This window comes from Lampris incognitus, chromosome 9 (genome assembly GCF_029633865.1).
Source record: "Lampris incognitus isolate fLamInc1 chromosome 9, fLamInc1.hap2, whole genome shotgun sequence".
Classification (NCBI taxonomy): domain Eukaryota; kingdom Metazoa; phylum Chordata; class Actinopteri; order Lampriformes; family Lampridae; genus Lampris; species Lampris incognitus.
Window position 1 is genome coordinate 44,250,870 of NC_079219.1, and position 18,274 is coordinate 44,269,143.

Sequence of the window (18,274 nt, forward strand, 5' to 3'; positions counted from 1 at the left end):
AGCAACGCTGGAGTTCTTGTCAGAACTTTACCGCAGGGTTCAGTACGTCGAAGCAGTGAGAGACGTTCTGGGAGGCTTCTTGTAGAAGGCTGCCTGATTGCCACAGGTGTGCCTGATGGATGATGGCAAACACCTGGTGCAGTGCAGCGCTCGTCTCCTCAGAGCGCGAGCCGAGCGCTCGGATGTTTCCGGCACGTAAGAGCTGGGGGAGTGGCTTGAACGTGCCGGGGAGGCAGCTCGGGGCGGTGTAAGCACAACAGAGCCAATGGAGTTGAAGAACAGGACTGATATGATCTTTGGAAGGAGTTCTGGTAATGGCCGCTGAATTCTGGACCAATTGAAGTTTATGAAGACACTGGAGTAGAAGACCAAAGTGGGTAGAAATACAGTATGTAACCAAGGGGTGTGTGAGTATGGCTGAGCTTTCGGTTGTACGTAACGGCCGAAGACGATTAAATTTTTTTTAACTTTGTTTATTAAGTTTTACATGAAAATACAAGCGCGCCACCAGTGCATTACAAAATGTTTTTATCCAAAACAGGTATAAATATATATCTATATGTACATATACGATAAACTTCTCTATTATCAAAATACTGTAAAAAAGTGACAATCAAAAATGTTATACACAAAAACAGCATTACTGCCTCAGAAAATAAACTGAAAATAACAATAAAAAAACAAATAAAAAAAAAACAAAAAATTAAGACAAAAACAAAAACGCAGCCAAAAGAGAGAGGAGGGAGAAAAAGAAGGAAAAAAAAAACAAAACAAAAAACCCCAAAACAAAACATCAGTCAGCAAACAGTGGTGTCCCCACTAGACAATACCGTAACGCGCACGGACAAGCAGACACGCCGGCCCCCGAAGAACGGGCCGGACCCCCCAGCCGACCGGCCAACGCTGCCGCCCGCGGAGCGGGAGACCCAGGCCAGCGCCCTGACTAAAGGGCCCGACCCACCAGCCAAGGACCAACGCGTCCACCCACCCACGCACGCCACAATACATTGGTATAACAGCAGTTAAACTGCACGCTGCCCAGCATCAGTAGCCCTGTAAACCATAAAAAAGTTTATCAGTCCGGGATAAATGGGAAACTTATGTGATTAATAAATTGAAAAAATGGACCCCATAATTTCTGGAATTTATCAGCAGAACCACTTAGTGAAAGTCGAAGTTTTTCTAATGTAAGAAAATACAGAACGTCTCGAGTCCAGTGAAAATAAGAAGGTGACACCTGTGACTTCCATTTAATTACTATTAGTCTCCTTGCCAAAAAAGTGGTAAAAGCGAGGAGGTCTTTTTTAACTGCAGAGAGAGTTGGTAACATAGGAAAGACTCCAAACAACGCACCAAAAGCGTCAGGCTCAACCTTTTCCCCACTTATTACAGAAATTATATTAAAAAATTCTGTCCAATATTTTTGCAAAGATGGGCAAAGCCAGAACATATGTATAAGATCCGCAGGTGAATGCTGGCATCTGTTGCATGTAGGGGACACCCCATCATAGAACTTTGACAAACGGGCATTAGTATAATAGGTGCGATGAACCAATTTACACTGAATAAGGCCTGGCGCAAATAAGAGGATTTATGAAGTCGTTTTAAAATCTCCGCCCAAATTTCCTCTGATATTGCCTCCCCCAAATCCTTCTCCCATAACATCTTAATGGAATTTAAGGAGTCCGGACGTAAAAGATAAATTTGGTTATAAATATATGAAATGGAGCCTTTTAAGGTTAGGATTGGTGTCAGGAAACTATCTAGAACAGAATCATTATGTAGGTGGGGAAATATGGGAAACGTTATGAGCAAAGCTCCGGACCGGCAGATATCTGAAAAAATGTTGCTTAGGAAGTGAAAATTTGTCTGACAATTGCTGAAAAGAGGCAAAAACATTATCAATATACAAGTCTTTAAAGGTGTTGATGCCAAGCCTTTCCCACCTTAAAAAAACACTATCCATCAGGGAAGGAGGGAAAACATGATTGGCGGCTAGTGGAGCATAGGTAGAAAAAGTCTGTAGGCCAAAGAAGCGCTTAAACTGAACCCAGATTCTAAGAGATGTTTTAACAATTACATTCTTAGTATATGGAGATGTGGAGGAATGGATAGGGGAGTGTAGCAAAGCTTTTAACGACGCAGGTTTAGCCGAATTGGATTCTATGATAAGCCATTCTGGAGGGGGTTGAGAGGCCTCAAGTTGAAGCCAGGATTTAAAAAAATCTTATACTGGAAGCCCAATAATAAATTGTAAAGTTAGGCAGTGCCATGCCACCAAGCAGTTTAGGCCTTTGTAGATATTGCTTACGCATTCTAGGAACTTTCTTATTCCATACAAACTCCAGGATCATGCTGTCCACTTCGTGGAAAAATGTCTGAGGGAGGAAAAGAGGTATACATTGAAATAGATAGGAAAAGCGTGGGAGAATATTCATTTTGACTGTATTGACTCGTGCAACCAAAGAAAGATTAAGAACGGACCAGCGATCCAAATCCCCTTTAATTCGGGTCAGCAAAGGGGCAAAATTTGCTTTATAAAGATCCTCCATTTTTTGCGTGACTTTAACTCCCAAATATGTGAAACTGTGTTGGGCAATCTTAAAGGGTAGATTATGCAAGGGATAATCGTTAGCGGCAGTATTAATAGGAAATATTTCACTTTTGCTCAAATTCAATTTGTATCCCGATATCAGGCTAAACGACTGAAGAGTGGCGAGTATAGCAGGGACAGAGGTGGGCAAGCCAGAAACGTATAAAAGGAGATCATCCGCGTAAAGCGAGACTTTCAGTTCCATGCCATTTCTTACTATGCCTGTAATATGGGGATTGCATTGAAGCGCTACTGAAAGGGGTTCAATGGCAATAGCAAATAACAAAGGACTTAAGGGGCAGCCCTGTCTTGTAGAAAGTAGTCAGAGTTAATATTATTTGTCCTGATTGAAGCATGTGGAGAAGAATAGAGTAATCGAATCCATGAAATAAAGTTTTTTCCAAAGCCAAATTTCTCTAAAGTGAAGAAAAGATAATTCCACTCCACTCTATTGAACGCCTTCTCGGCATCTAAAGATATCAAAGCCTCTTGAGTGTCAGAAGGCGGAATATTATAAATTACATTGAACAAACATCTAAGATTAGAGAATGAATGCCTATTTCGAATAAATCCTGTTTGATCTTGAGAAATTATAGAAGGGAGAACAGATTCAAGGCGTAGTGCTAGTAATTTGGATAACAATTTAAAGTCAGCATTCAGTAAACTTATTGGGTGATAAGAGCAGCAAGCTAAGGGATCTTTGTCTTTTTTCAAGAGGAGAGAAATAGAGGCTTGATTAAGAGTTTGAGGAAGACGTCCAGTGACAAGTGATTCGTTAAACATATCTAATAGTAAAGGGGCCAGCTTATGCCAAAACTTCTTATAAAAATTCAGACGGAAAACCATCTGGGCCTGGGCACTTCCCATTTTGCAGAGATGTAGCGGCTGCGTGAAGTTCTGAAATAGTAATTTAATTCTCTAATACTTTCACGTCTGATAGACCAATAGAGGGAATATCTAAATTTTCAAAGAAGGTATCATAATTAGGAGGAGATGGACCTTGATCAGAAGAGTAAAGAGATACATAAAATTCCTTAAAAATATTATTAATTTCTAAAGGGTCAGTAGTTTTACCTGAATCTGTTTGGATCTGAGAAATGTGACGCGATGTAGCCATTTGGCCCAACTGGTGTGATAGTAGCTTGCTGGCCTTATCACCATGTTCATAGAACCGGGATCTCGACTGGAGCAAGAGCTCAGTAGTGCGATGAGTCATGAGGGCATCGTACTCAGCTTGTAAGGAGAGACGTTCCTTGTAAATATCTGGGGACTGGGAGGAAGCATACAAGTTATCAAGTTGAGAAATACTTTTTGCCAGCCTAGATAATTTTTCCTCTCTAACTTTTCTCTCATGTCTTGAATAAGAAATTATTTCCCCCCTAATATATGCCTTTAATGTCTCCCACAGCAAAGAAGCAGACACATTAGGTGTTTTGTTTACACTCACAAAAAAGTAAATCTGTTGTGAAACAACAGATTGACATTTGATAGTAAGCGTGTATTAAGACGCCATGGTGAGTGCGTGTTGATTATGTTTTTAAAAAAAATGTTCATTGAGATTGGAGCATGGTCAGATATGACAATAGCATTGTATTTACAGTCTGACACCGATGAAAGTAGTCTATTATCAACCAAGAAAAAGTCAATATGGGTGAAAGTGTGATGCACATGGGAGAAGAAAGAATATTCCCTTTTAGAAGGGTTGAAAAAGCGCCAGACATCAGAAACTGCAAACTCTTCCATGAAAGACTGGATTACTTTGGCAGATTTCGAAGGTGAGCAAACCTTAGAGGAGGAGCGGTCCAACTGAGGATTGAGCCAGCAATTAAAGTCACCTCCTAAAATCAAACAGTGTGAGGACATATCAGGGAGAGTTGAGAAGAGACGTTTAAAAAAGGCCTCGTCGTCATAATTTGGAGCATATATACATTTGCCAAAATCAAGTGAGTGTTATGTATTTGGCCAGTAACTGTTGTGGTCCAGACGCAAGGCACGTCTCCGCCTGAGTCTACCAGCAGGGTTCAGTCAGCGCGCTCGTTGAGAGCGCAGCTACGCACCAGAGGCTCATCGGTGATCAGCGCACCTGAAGCCAATCTGCAGCCAGCTATAAGAGAGGACGCTGACGTGCAGTCGTTGCCAGATTGTGCCATCTAGTACGGTAGTTACCCAGTAGATCGCTAGACTCTTTGGCTGTGTTTCTTCCTGCAATTCCTATGTCGTGATTCCTGAGTCTAATTCTGTGTCTCTCTCCCCCCGTTCTCCCAGAACCCCGGTGCCGGTGCTTCTCGGGCTCCGTCTTCCTCGCGTCCCTTGTATTCCTCGGACCCCTCCCTCCCACGCTGCCTCCCGCAGAACCCCTACCCCCGGGCTTGCGCTTCACCAGCACGCACACGCACAAACACCCTCCAGTCATTTACATTCCTGCACACACGCACCACACTCGCCCTGCACACAAACACATAGTCTTTTACACACCCCACATCCAGGACTCTAGTTGCACCATACACATCCCGCATTTTCCCTTTCATGAATAAGAATAAACGTGCCTAAGGGCTTGATCCTGCCGGACCCCTGCACTGGTTCCTTTCCGACGTACAACAGTAACAATAACGAATCTACCATTTGGATCAGAAATAGCAGATGAATAAATAAATGGAACAGATTTGTGCAGCAGAATGGCAACCCCCTGTGATTTGCCCTGGAATGTAGAATGGTATATCTGACCCACCCTTCCCCTTTTCAATCTGGCATGATCAGAAGCTTTAAGATGGGTTTCTTGTAAAAAGATCACCTGAGCACCAAGAGTGTGAAGATGATGCAACACCTTGCTACGTTTTATGGGGTTATTGAGTCCTTTACAGTTAAAACTAACGAATTTAATGCCCCCCCATATGAAGGCACTTTTAAATTAGTATGAGACATGACTAAGCATATACAGTGCTATATACAAGGGCAGAAAAAAAAGAGGACCAAGAACAAAAACGAAAAACAAAACCGAACCAAAAACAAAAGCCCTTCCACCCACCCACTGGCAGAAGCATCCCCCCAACTTAACCCCCCAAAAAACACACAAACTATTACGCCTCCTAGTAGCTCTGATAAAAACCCACCAAACACTACTCGGCGTCCACTAAGGAAAAGTGACATTTTAAGGAAACAATAAAACTATACAATAATAAACAGGCTTATAGCCTAATAATGTAAATTATGTATGGTCTAAGCAGCTACATGTAACTATTCCACCCTAGAAAAGCAGACAAGCAGCATGAATTTGCAGCGTCAAACAAGCTTAACATGAAAGTAACTCCTGTTGTTAAAACTTCGAAGTTGAAGCATTCGTGCATAATTAAACAGCAAACTTGTATTCAAGTTTTAACTGCAAACAACTTAAGATTTAAAAAAAAAGCAGCGAAAAGTGAACAGAAAACAGTGGTAACATCAGTCTCTAGCATAGACTGGTCTCTAACCATAGGCAATCTAACTCCCTGAAGCAAGGCACTATGGGAAATATAGTCTTATTGCCTGGCATTAGCGGCTAACCAACTAGCCAGTTAGCATGTCAGCTAAACTGCATCAGGATCGACAACTTTTGTAATGTTTTTCTCGACAAAATCTGATGCCAAAGCAGGGTCATCAAACCTGTGAGTTTGTCCGCTGGGTAAGGTAATGCGAAACGTTGCCGGGTAGAGAAGACCAAACTTGATGTTTGGGCAAGAGTGGAGCTCCTTTTTCACTTTGGCAAAGGCGGCCCGTTTCTTGGCCACCGCTGGAGTGAAATCCGGGAAAATCGAGATCCTCCTGCCATTGTAGGAGAGAGGAGAGGCTTCCCCGGCGCGCCGCAGAATCTGGTTCCGAACTTGAAACAGGTTAACCCGAATAACAAGCGGACGTGGAGGTTCTCCATTTTTGGGCCTTGCACGGAGGGTACGATGGGCCCGATCCAGTACAGGTTTGTTATCAAGTCCCAATAGGTCTTGTAAGAGTTGGGCAGTAAACGCGGTGGGTCGCTGGCCTTCCAGACCCTCAGACAGGCCCACCAGGTGTACATTATTCCATCTTGACCGCCCCTCCAGGTCCTCGCATTTCTTGGAGAGAGAGTCGACCAGGGTGTTAAGCGTGCTAACATTAGCTTGAAGGTCGGCTAGCCTGCTATCGCGGTCGTTAGCCGAGCGCTCGAGGTCAGTTATAGTCTCAGTCTGAGAGGCCAGTTTAGCTTCGATTGACTCCAGAGCCGTCGTAATCTCTCTTTTGACAGCACCCGAGACGATGGATTCAAATTTATTGATGATATCGGAGCGCATTTCGTCCATCATCTGCCTCATATTCATTAACAGGGCTTCATTAGCATCTAGCTGCTGCTGGGGTTCTGGCTCAGGAGAAAGCCGAGGCTTGTTGCCGTGACCTGATTTGGGAGCGTCGGATTTCCCTCTAGTTGCCATCATAGATCGTACTCAGTCGAAAAAAAAAGTCACTTAAAGCAAGTAGCTGCAAAAGTAAAGCTCGAAAAGCTACAAAAGTGTAAAATAGTGCAAAGAAGTATAAATTAAGTCACATTTCGGCGGAGCACCTGCAAGACACGTCCTACATCAAGCCTGCTCAGCAGCGCCACCTTTTTTTTCGAAGACGGTTAATATTGCGTAGGTGGAAGTATGCAGACCGAGTAACATGTGAGCTTCAAAAGAACGTGCTGTGCAGGATGACACACAGACTCTTAACCTGAGGCGATGGAGGAACTATAGAATTGTCAATAGTCAGAGAAAAACTTTCTGCTTTGGCAAAGGTAGTTTTAGTGCCTACTCAGTTTTATCACTATTAAGTTTGGGGAAATGGTATGAAAACCAGGATTTAATTTCTAGTAAGCAGCCAGAAAGTGAGCGGAAGCGTGGACGTAGGTTTGGTGGCTAGATAAAGCTGGGTGTCATCCGCGTAGCAGTGACATTGAATGCCAAATTTCCTGAAAATGTGGCCAAGAGGTAGTAGGTAAATAATAAATAGGAGGGGTTCCAATACCGAACCCCTGGGAAACACCCAGTGGTTCAGTAAAAGTAAAGGTCTGTGATTTCTAAGGCTTGAGCCCAGACACCCTATGGAGGAAACTCATTTCAGTCGCTTGTATGCGCGATCTCACCCTTTCGGTCACTACCCAAAGCTGATGACCATAGGTGAGGGTTGGAACGAAGATTGACTGGTAAATTGAGAGCTTTGCCTTCCGGCTCATCTCCCTCTTCACCAAAACCGTCCGGTACAACGTTCCCATTACTGCTGATGCTGCTCCAATCAATCTCCCGCGCCATCCTACCATCACTCGTGAATAAGACCCCGAGATAATTGAATTCCTTCACTTGAGGCAATACCTCATCCCCAATCCGGAGGGAGCAATCCACCATTTTCCGGTAGAGAACCATGGTGTCAGACTTGGAGGTGCTGACTCATCCCAGCCATTTCACACTCAGCTGCAAACCGCCCCAGTGCGTGCTCGAGGTCGCGTTCTAATGAAGCCAACAAACACCATCACATTCGCTGCTCCTTGAGATGCTGTCTATGACTATCATAAGCAGAATTGGAGACAAGGGACAACCTTGGCGGAGTCCGAGACCCACCGAAACGGGTTTGACTTTATGCCAAGAATGCAGACACAGCTCTAACTTTGGTTATACAAGGACCGGATGGCTTATAGCAACTGCCCTAGAAGTCCATACTACCGCAGTACCCCCCCCCCCACAGAGTGACCCGGGGTACATGGTCGTAAGCCTACTCCAAATCCCCAAAACATATGTAGACTGGCTGGTCAAACTCCCATGCCCCCCTCAGCACTCCCGCAAGGGTAACGAGTTGGTCCGTTGTTCCACGGCAAGGATCGAATCCGCATTGTTCCTCCTGGATCTGATGTTCGACAATCGGTCGGAGCCTCCTTTCCAGCAACCTAGCGTAGCCTTTCCTAGGGAGGCTGCGCAATGTGATGCTCCAATAATTGGAGCACACCCTACGGTCACCCTCTTTAAATATGGGAACCACCTCCCAGGCAGATTTCTCCAGTTTCACATATTACATTTAGTTACAAGTACAGTTACAAGTACGAATCATTATTCTCTGCTGCCTTCCCTTGTCAGAATGTTTTATTTTCATGCATATAAAACGTGTAGGAATTATTCAACCGAAAAGGCTCTATGTGAATTTAACAGTTACAGTTTAACATGATACATGTAATTTGCTGGGGTTTTTTGTTGTTGTGTATAATATAAATATATGTTATGTACTGGTGGGTTCTAGTAGGAGATGGAGTCCTGTCTCGGGAGGTGTTAGCATCATGCACCCCACAGCAACTAATAGACCCTTTTATGACCTACGTCACCACATAGTATGCACGCGCATTTTGGCAGCAAAAGAGATATCGTCTCCATCTCCAATCAATGTAGAGGGCAAGTGGATTTTTTGTCGATTGATATTTACATTTTTAAACTGTCATTTTGTTGTGTTGTGGGTTGCCAGAACAGGTCTAGCAAAACTAAAGGTATTAATTTCTATCGCATTCCATCGGTGAAAAGAACGTTCAATGCAAACAGACGAGGATTGTGGCTACAAGCAATATAATGAGTCTAGATAAATACATAAGTGTCATAACAAATAGAAGTTATATTGTACCATAAAATAAGAGCGTATGGTCGCAAATAATAAAATAAAATTTTTGCTGCCAAAATGCTCGCGCATACTAAATCACGTGCTCACCGTTTACCAACTGTAAAAGGTTCTATATTGCAGCCTTTTCTGAAGCATACAGGTCAACACCCAGACCTAAAGATACATCTATAATTTCCACTTCAAAATGATTGACATCAGTTTATGAACTTGGTTATTAAACAACAATCTCTTTCTACTTGAACAACCTTCGAGTTTATCGTTTGTAATACAACGTTTATAAACGTTTTTATTTACATTTCCCTTTAATACAAATGACATGTCAACTTTCCAAAGTTCCTCAATCAGTCCATAGCTTTCTATTCACACAAATCCATATAAAAGAAACTAACTGCAAGATTTCTCCGTGTGAAAACACTCCAAGATTCCATAAATTTGTTCAATTTCATATTTTTCCTAACTTTGCTACACTAATACTAGAGGTATTATTATTATTATTATTCAATGAGGTAAGTAATGCGATGCATCATGCAATTATAAATACAATTTTAGTCCATCACTGATTGATAACAGAGTGGTTATCACTGGTTAACATATCAAAATAAAATGTTATGATCTTATGATCCCTGTTGATAATTCGGATACCAAACTATGACCTGTTTTATTGTTTACTGTGTATTACAATCAGTCTCCTTTAAGTCTGTGAAAGACTTCTGTTGAACCAGAAGTTGAGGTAAAGCAACATAGACAGCAATCTTCTGGAGAACATTTGCATCTGATATCCTTCAGCCTTGGGGCTTGACGGGCCCTTCGGGTATTGTTCCATCACTCAGAGTTCTCCGTCTCGATACTGTGTGGAGACAGAGAGCAGCTGAGGGCCGCTGTTCACCCCAGTCTGTTTCCTCTGGAGGTTGTCTAGGTTCTCCAGCATCTCCTGGATCAAAGGAGGCATGGAGCCTGGAATCTCCATCTTCAGTGTAACCACCCGCTCTGCTCCTGTGGAAACAGAAGCAGACACATCATACGTTTTCAGGACGTTCGTGTATGTGTCCATGTATCTGGACGCGGTTTGGCCAGGACAAATCCACATATTTGGGGAGTATGATTTACTGTATTAGAGTGACAATTTGAATATGAGTTTGAGGAAAATTCCTAGTTTAGTACATAGAAGGAGAAGATGGCGAGAAGACGCTAAGTAATAACACTGCACAGCACAAACTGGTTTATTTCAGTTAAATGATTGGTGTATATGTGGCGTAAACCCCCCACATGATTGGACTCTTTTTTCTGCTCTCTGACCTTTAGCGCTAATGCTGCGCAGGTCTGTGATCTTCATCAGGGCCTTTGGGAATATGAGGGGCATGCTGGGCCGTCGTTTGCGGGTGTAGATCTTCAGCGCCTCCAACAAGGGCTCTTGCAGCACCTCCACCTTGGACGGCTCCTCTAGGTCATAACGGTCTGTTTGAAGCAGAGAGGTGAATATCTTAAAATTTAGGGGAGAAATACAGCATAGTTAATGTTTATCAATGCAACTCCAACTCACATCTGAAGAAATACTTTAAGTAATAAAATCAAACAGAATGAATAATATGCTTCTTTGTCTTGTTGATGTTATATGCAATGCTTAATTTGTAAATCAGGTGATCTCAGCACACCAAGAAGGAAGTGATATAGTGTGTTGGTAATACAGTGTGTCTGACCACACTACTGTGGTGTCTGATGTGAATATGACTGAATATGACTGCACACATCAGACACCAGTCATATTCAGTCTATATCGCCTCAATTCAATCAAATGACTGTGTTATACTGAGGGGCGAATTAAATTGTGTTGCAAACATAGACTACCCCCCCCTTTTTCTTATTTGTATGTGGCCAACTACCCCACTCTTCCGAGCCGTTCTAGTCGCTGCTCCTGCCGGGACGGCTTTCTTCCTTTTCACCCGACAGTGAGGAGCTTCGCGAGGTGGACGTAGCGCGTGGCAACCGCTATGCTACTCGGACGCCAATACACTTTGTCACAGTCCATCTTAGTTTAGTTATTGTTTTTGTCTCCTCTTGTTTCCTCTTCTTGAGCTTCCTGTTTTATTTTGATACTCACCTTGTCTCTTGCTGCAGATTCCTGCCCTCCTGTGTTTCCCGCGTGTGAGATCACCTGCTCCGCACTAATCTGTTGCACGTGTCTAATTGTCACCCCTCCTAGTGATTTAGTTTGTGTGCTCACTGTCTTCTGTGCCAGTTCATCTTAATCCTTGCGTGACATTTTTTCCCCGTGAGCGTTCTAGATCAGACCCGAGTGTTTTTGGACTTTGCCTTTTACCTGTCATTTTTGGATACCTTTGCTGAGCTAATTGACCTCTGTGTACCGAACCTTCTGCTGAATAAAGGACTCGATTTTTGCTCTATCCTCGAGTGTTTTTGCACTCTGCTTCCTGCTCTAGTTCAGTGCTTGACAGTACGAACTGGCCAAACATGGACCGAGCAGAAACGGACTCTGCACGCTCTGTGCTTCAGACACTCAACCTCAATATCCAGTCACAAGATGAGCAGATCGGTCATCTTCGCTATCACATAAGAGAACTGACCGACCGACAAGATCCTACCGTGACGGCAGTGGGCACACAAATGAACTTCTTGGTCGAGAAAATACAGAAGCTGCAGATTCTGCCAGTTAGTCCAGGACCGGTTCCCTCTATGCTTCTGGGTTCGACAGTCAGCGTCGCTCCACCTACTTCAGCCTCAGTCCTTCTCTGTCCCGACCTGAACGTTTTTCCTAAGACTCCGGCGATTGTAGAGCCTTCCTCTCCCAGTGCTTCGAGTTTCAGTCAGCAGCCTTCCCCACGGAGCGGTCCAAGATCGCCTACCTCATCTCTCACCTGAACGGCAGTCTGAGCCGAGGCTTGGGCTATAAGCCGAGTGGAGTCGTAAGTCCCCCATCTGCAATTCCCTGTCTGCCTTTTACAAAGCCTTTACCCAGATTTTCCAGCAGACGGCGCCGGGTTGAGAGGCGGGTAGGGCTCTGATGAGGCTTCGTCAGGGCCGTCAGTGGGTTTCGGACTACGCCATAGGATTCCGCACACTGGTAGCCGACAGCAACTGGAGCCCCTCAAAAGACCATCTGGATCCCCTCGACTCACCTGCTGACCTGGATCCCCTTATTGCCTTGTGTATCAAGATTGATAAGACTCCTAGACATAGAAAGAGGACGGTCTCGCTCCTGCTGTTCGCCGCCTCGCCAGCAGAGGCTCCCGAGCACTCCATCCTCTTCTTCATTAAGGCGTAATTCACCTGAGCATCCTACGGCGCTCCCTTCTGTTAGAGAAGGAAACCATGCAGCTCGGGCGCACACGATTTACTCCCGAGAAAAGGCAACGACGCATGACAGCGAGACGCTGCCTGTATTGCGGGCTGTAGGGGCATTTTATTGCCACCTGCCAGCTAAGAGAAAGAGCCCTTGTTAAGGTGAGAGCTCTCTCGAGCAGAACTCAGACTTTTTCCAGCCCTTCTCTTATTCAGTCTAAAGTTTCTTTGTGCACCCCTTCAAACTCCACTGGACAAACTATCTTGATTGATTCAGGTTCAGATGTGTTGTATCTTATGAAGAATGTATTGTCCACAACTTCTCAAACTTCGTTTCAACAATTTACTGACTTAACGTGTGGCACCATTACACGTTACATTTACATGTCTAACGTTTTATCAACGCCGAGCTTCCGGACGCCGACTCCGGTAACTCTTCTACGATTACAGAACAGCATAAGAAGATCACTCTGAACAGCAGCATAAGAGGATCGCCGCCTAGTGGACTCTTAAGTAATAACCCATATATTTACTCTACAACAGGATTAACCAAGGTGAGTATGATTATGTATTATTTAGTATTCTTCTTAGCAATTAGCAGGTAAGTATTTATCATTACGAAATAACAGTATAAATGCTAGGATACCACATCTCCCCAAACCTTTAAGTCGTTACTTACAGAAAATACAGTTACTAATAGAAAATACCATAACTCTTTAACTCACAATAACACATTTATTATGCTCTGGAAACCGTTTTTTATATTCCACTGGATGTCTTTTTTCTTCTTTTTTATATCCTACAGGAATTCTTTTCGTGTTTGTTTTTCAAACCTGGAAGGTAGGTCCTTCCAGTGAGATCAGAGCTTTATTCCTGGAAAAGATCTCACTAACAAAATCTTTGAGGTGCGCAAGCGAACGTGTCTTCCTGTCTGAGCGTCGCATATCTGGGGCAACAGGTGAGTCTGGTTGAACCTGGATATCTGGAGCAGGCTGTGGCTCCGGTGGCTCACCTGAAGGTGATAGGTCTCCCTCAGTCATCACTGCAGGCAAGGGGCCCACAGAACCTTGGTCAGTGTCCAGCAACAACACCAAGTGTCTTTCAGACTCCAAGTTTGGCGCGGCGTTTGTTAGTCTAGCTCTCACTTGATCCACGTGCCTCTTCATGGTTTGATCACTTCCAACGAGTACTATGTAGGATACTGGACCTGAGAAGCTCTTGATGACAGCAGAAATCCATTTAGATCCATATGAGTAGTTTGTGATGAAAACGTCATCTCCTGGTGAGAAACTTCTCAGTTTCCTGTTTGTGTCATGTGTCCTTTTCTGCTTCAGTTGTTTTTTCTGCACTTTAGTTTTCACATCTGGCATGATCAAGTCCAAAGCAGATCTGAGTGTCCATGACATCATCAACTCTGCAGGTGACACGCCTGTTGTCGCATGAAGTGTGATGCAATAATTGAAACAGAAACTTTGACAGCCTGGTTTGCGCAGTCTCCCCCCTTCATTTTTTTCATCCCCTCTTTGAAGGTTGGACCGCCCTCTCTGCTAGCCCATTAGAGGATGGGTGGAACGGCGCTGATCTCACATGACAGATGCCATTTTGTTTCATGAAAGACTCGAACTCTGCACTTGTGAAACAGGTTCCATTGTCTGACACCAACATTTTCGGTAGGCCAAACACACCAAAACTCTGACGTAGTTTCTCTATGGTAGCCTGTAATGTCGCTGTCTTCATGTCCATCCACTTTGAATGAGCGTCCACTATCAGTAGGAACATTTCTTCTAGGAAAGGCCCTGCATAGGATAAGACGTCCACATGAATCCTTGACCATGGAGACTCCGGCCACTCCCAGGGGTGTAACGGTGCGGTAGGTGGTGCCTTTTTGTATGTCTGACACCCCTCAAAAGACTGCCTTTTCACTGTCCTGGTCCATTCCTGGCCACCATGAATGCACTCGTTGGCGCTCAGGTACACAGCCCATCTCTGATCTTTTGGGGAACCCATTTGTGGAATGTTTTTTTTCCTCATTGAAGAGGTAGATCAACGGCTTATGATCTGTAGGTAACACCATAGCGTTACACCACCATACTCACAGGAAGGTAACACCACCATACTCATAGTAGTCGACAGGTTCCCCAAGATGGTTCACTTTATTCCCCTACCCAAACTGCCCTCGGCCAAGGAAACGGCCAAGGTTATGTTACATAATGTGTTTTGCCTACACGGCTTCCCCCCACGGATGTGGTGTTGGACCGAGGCCCGCAGTTCGTGGTACGGTTTTGGAAAGCTTTCCGCACCCTCATCGGAGCCTCAGTCAGCCTCTCGTCTGGTCATGATCCCCAGACTAATGGCCAGACGGAGAGGCTGAACCAGGAGTTGGAGACTTCCCTGCATTGTTTGGCCCCCCAGAAGCCCAATACATGGACTAAACAACTCATTTGGGTCGAGTATGCACACAACACCCTCCCCTTTGCTTCCTCTGGCCTCTCTCCATTCCGGTGTGTGCATGGTTATCAGCCGCTCCTATTCGTAGCTCTCGAGCAGGAGGTCAGCATTCCGTCAGCCGATGTCGACACACCTGGGACCGGGCTCAACGCACTTTTCTGCACAACTCTGAACGGTATAAGAGAGCAGCAGATCGGCGGCGTACCCTGGCTCCCTACTACACCAGTGGACAGAGAGTGTGGCTCTCCACCAAGGACCTTCCTCTTCGGGTGGAATCCAAGAAACTGGCTCCCAGGTTTGTTGGTCCATTCCCCATTTCCAAAGTTACTAATCCTGTTGCCGTGAAACTCAAATTGCTTGGGTCCATGAGAGTTCATCCCACCTTCCACATCAGCCAAGTCAAGCCACAGAGCTCCCTAGTTCGCGCCTCCAGACCCCCACCTCCCTGCCAGTCTTCTCAGTATGCAAGCTGCTGGCGGTCCGACGCCGTGGTTGGAGTCGCCAATACCTGGTGGACTGAGAGGGTTAAGGTCCAGAGGAACGTTCCTGAGTTTCCTCCAGCAACATTATGAACCTTCACCTCATCCGGAACTTCCACCGTTCTCATCCAGATGATACTGGGCCGTCAGGTGCCGGCCGTTGGGGGGGGGGGGGTTTACTGTCACAGTCCATCTTAGTTTAGTTATTGTTTTTGTCCCCTCTTGTTTCCTTGTCTCGTTCTTCCTGTTTTATTTTGATACTCAACGTGTTCCTCGTTGCCGATACCTTCACTTCCTGCCCTCCTGTATTTCCCGCGTATGATTACCTGCCCCGCCTTAATGTGTTGCACCTGTGTCTAATTGTCTCCCTCCCTAGTGTATTTAGTCTGTGTGCTCCCTGTCTTCTGTGCCAGTTCGTCTTGATCTGTGTGTGACAGTGTTCCAGCATTTTTTTCTCTTGTGATTTCGCCGTGAGTGTTCTAGATCAGACCTGAGTGTTTTTGGACTTTGCCTTTTGCCTGTCATTTTTTGATACCTTTGCTGAGCTGATTGACGCCTGTGTACTGAACCTTCTGGTGAATAAAGGACTTGATTTTTGCCTTATCCTCGAGTGTGTTTGCATTCTGGGTCCTTTTCTAGTTCAGTGCTTGACACACTTGACCTTTTGAGCTTTGTAATATCACCAGGTGTCTTCAGATACCTGACCTCAGAAACAGACCAGACAGTTCATTGTTGAGAAGTGAAACAGAAAAAAGCTAATTATATTTTTTTCTGGAATAAATCTTAACATAGAAAAACAAATCCTGCTTTCACAACAAGTGTTGGATCCTTATAAACAGATGGTCTAGAACTGAGAGGTGATGTTTTATTAACTCTTTATCTTTATTAACTCTCAAAGCCACATTTTCAACATTTTTAACATTTCAAATATTCTTTCCTAAAAGTACACAGTTGCACTTTGTTCTGTTGTAACTTGTTTCTCTTAAAGTATCAGATGTTCTTCACCATGATAATTTCATGAACAGCTGTTACTTATGTCACCACTGTCTCTTACATATCATTGACTAGCACCTATTAAGTTTTCCTGTTAGTGGTTGCCATACCTCCAGACACCAGGCAGATGGCGCTAAGGAGGCCACTCTCCGTGTCATCCATCCCCAGGGGGAGGAGCTGGCCAGCAAAGGTGAAGACCTGGTCCGTCAATGGTCCGAACCCGGCATTGTGGATCTGAGTCCGGGTCAGCGTCAGTCCATCTGAGAAGGTCATCGTGTCCTGGTCTGGAGTGTAACGAGTACAGATTCTCAGGATCTACAGAGAGAAAGACAGACAGACAGAGATAGGCAGAAAGAGAGAGAGAGAAACAGAGAGAGAGGATGAATGAGAGAGGAGAAACTGATCATTTCACATTCAAGGGTGAGCCCGTCATATGATTTGTAAAGGTCAACGTATGTGATGAGTCTCAAATTTAAAGTACAGCCTGAACACCCTGCTCTGTTCACTTTTAAAAATTGTAAGCAGACACAGATCAGGAGAAGCGGTTTGGATAATGGATGGATTGACAACTATGAAGTTGCAGGGAAGCTAAATTTAAATGTTCAGTTCATTGTTTAGGAAAGCAAAAGACAATGAGAGGAAAGTGACCTTTTTGAATTATTTTATATACACTTATTTACGATATTAAGGCTCTAGAATATGTTGTGCCTTGTACTTTAAATGTACTCTGAAGAGCTGAGTGTGAATCTCGATGAACAGACCTCTTAGGGTCGCTTTTCACTGTGAAACCTTCACGCAGCACATAAACATTAAAAGACAATTAAAAAAAAAACAAAAAAAAACAGCTTCACCAGGATGTCCAGACAGGCGGCTTTCAGTAGGGTGATTTGGTCTGCAATGGTCAGTCCAGTAAAACCAGGCACTCGCTTGGCGAACTCCACCACCTTAATGATGCATTTGGTGGCCAATTCGCTGAACTTATCCCAGAGTCCCAGATCCAATTGGATTCTGTGGTCCGAGCTCGAGTTCTGCAAAGACAGATGGCGAGAGAAAGAGAGAGAGACAAGGATCTGTACCACCGTTGTCGTTCACTGGTTAACTGTTAAATATTGATATTAAACTGACGTTAACATTTAGTATCCAGCCAATTACTCCACTCTTCCGAGCTTCCCGGTCGCTGTTTCACCCCCTCTGCCGATCCGGGGAGGGCTGCAGACTACCACATGCCTCCTCCGATACATGTTGAGTTGCCAGCCGCTCTTTTCACCTGACAGTGAGGACTGTCAAGTGAAAAGAAGCCAGGGGGACGTAGCATGTGGGAGGATCACGCTATCCCCCCCAGTTCCCCACTCCCCCCCGGAACAGGCGCCCCGACCGACCAGAGGAGGCGCTAGTGCAGCGACCAGGACACATACCCACATCCGGCTTCCTACCCGCAGACACGGCCAATTGTGTCTGTAGGGATGCCCGACCAGGCTGGAGGTAACGCGGGGATTCGAATCGGCGATCCACGCGTTGGTAGGCAACAGAATAGACCGCTATGCTACCTGGACGGCCAACATTTATTCATTTAACAGACACTTTTATCCATAGCGACTTGCAAGAGTCAGAAGATAGCAGATACATTCACGTGTCACCAACTGGCATCATAGAGCGCTATAAAGCAATCATACCATAGCACCTGGGTTCGAATTACGCTGGTGCCCCGGAGTGTCCGGTATACCTAGTTCTGGCCATGGCATACCTAGATACAAGGAGTGTCCCATTTCTATGTGTCATCGGCACCCCCTTGTGGCGCGCCTGTAGGCTAAATTACATCCACTTA

At 44.8% G+C, this 18,274-nt stretch overlaps 1 protein-coding gene across 1 annotated transcript in view; it reads right to left on the minus strand.

Annotated features, from left to right (window-relative positions):
- Positions 1-10,018: 10,018 nt before the first annotated feature.
- The window catches only part of LOC130117571 (retinoic acid receptor beta-like), a 159,534-nt gene continuing 151,278 nt past the window's right edge, over positions 10,019-18,274 (minus strand). Inside the window, exons 6-9 of the mRNA XM_056285688.1 lie at positions 17,301-17,477; positions 16,560-16,764; positions 10,529-10,687; positions 10,019-10,225 (exon numbers count right to left, since the gene is read on the minus strand). Coding sequence (XP_056141663.1) covers positions 10,059-10,225; positions 10,529-10,687; positions 16,560-16,764; positions 17,301-17,477 — 708 coding nt within the window. The 3' untranslated portion in view covers positions 10,019-10,058. The remainder of the gene's footprint in view (positions 10,226-10,528; positions 10,688-16,559; positions 16,765-17,300; positions 17,478-18,274) is intronic.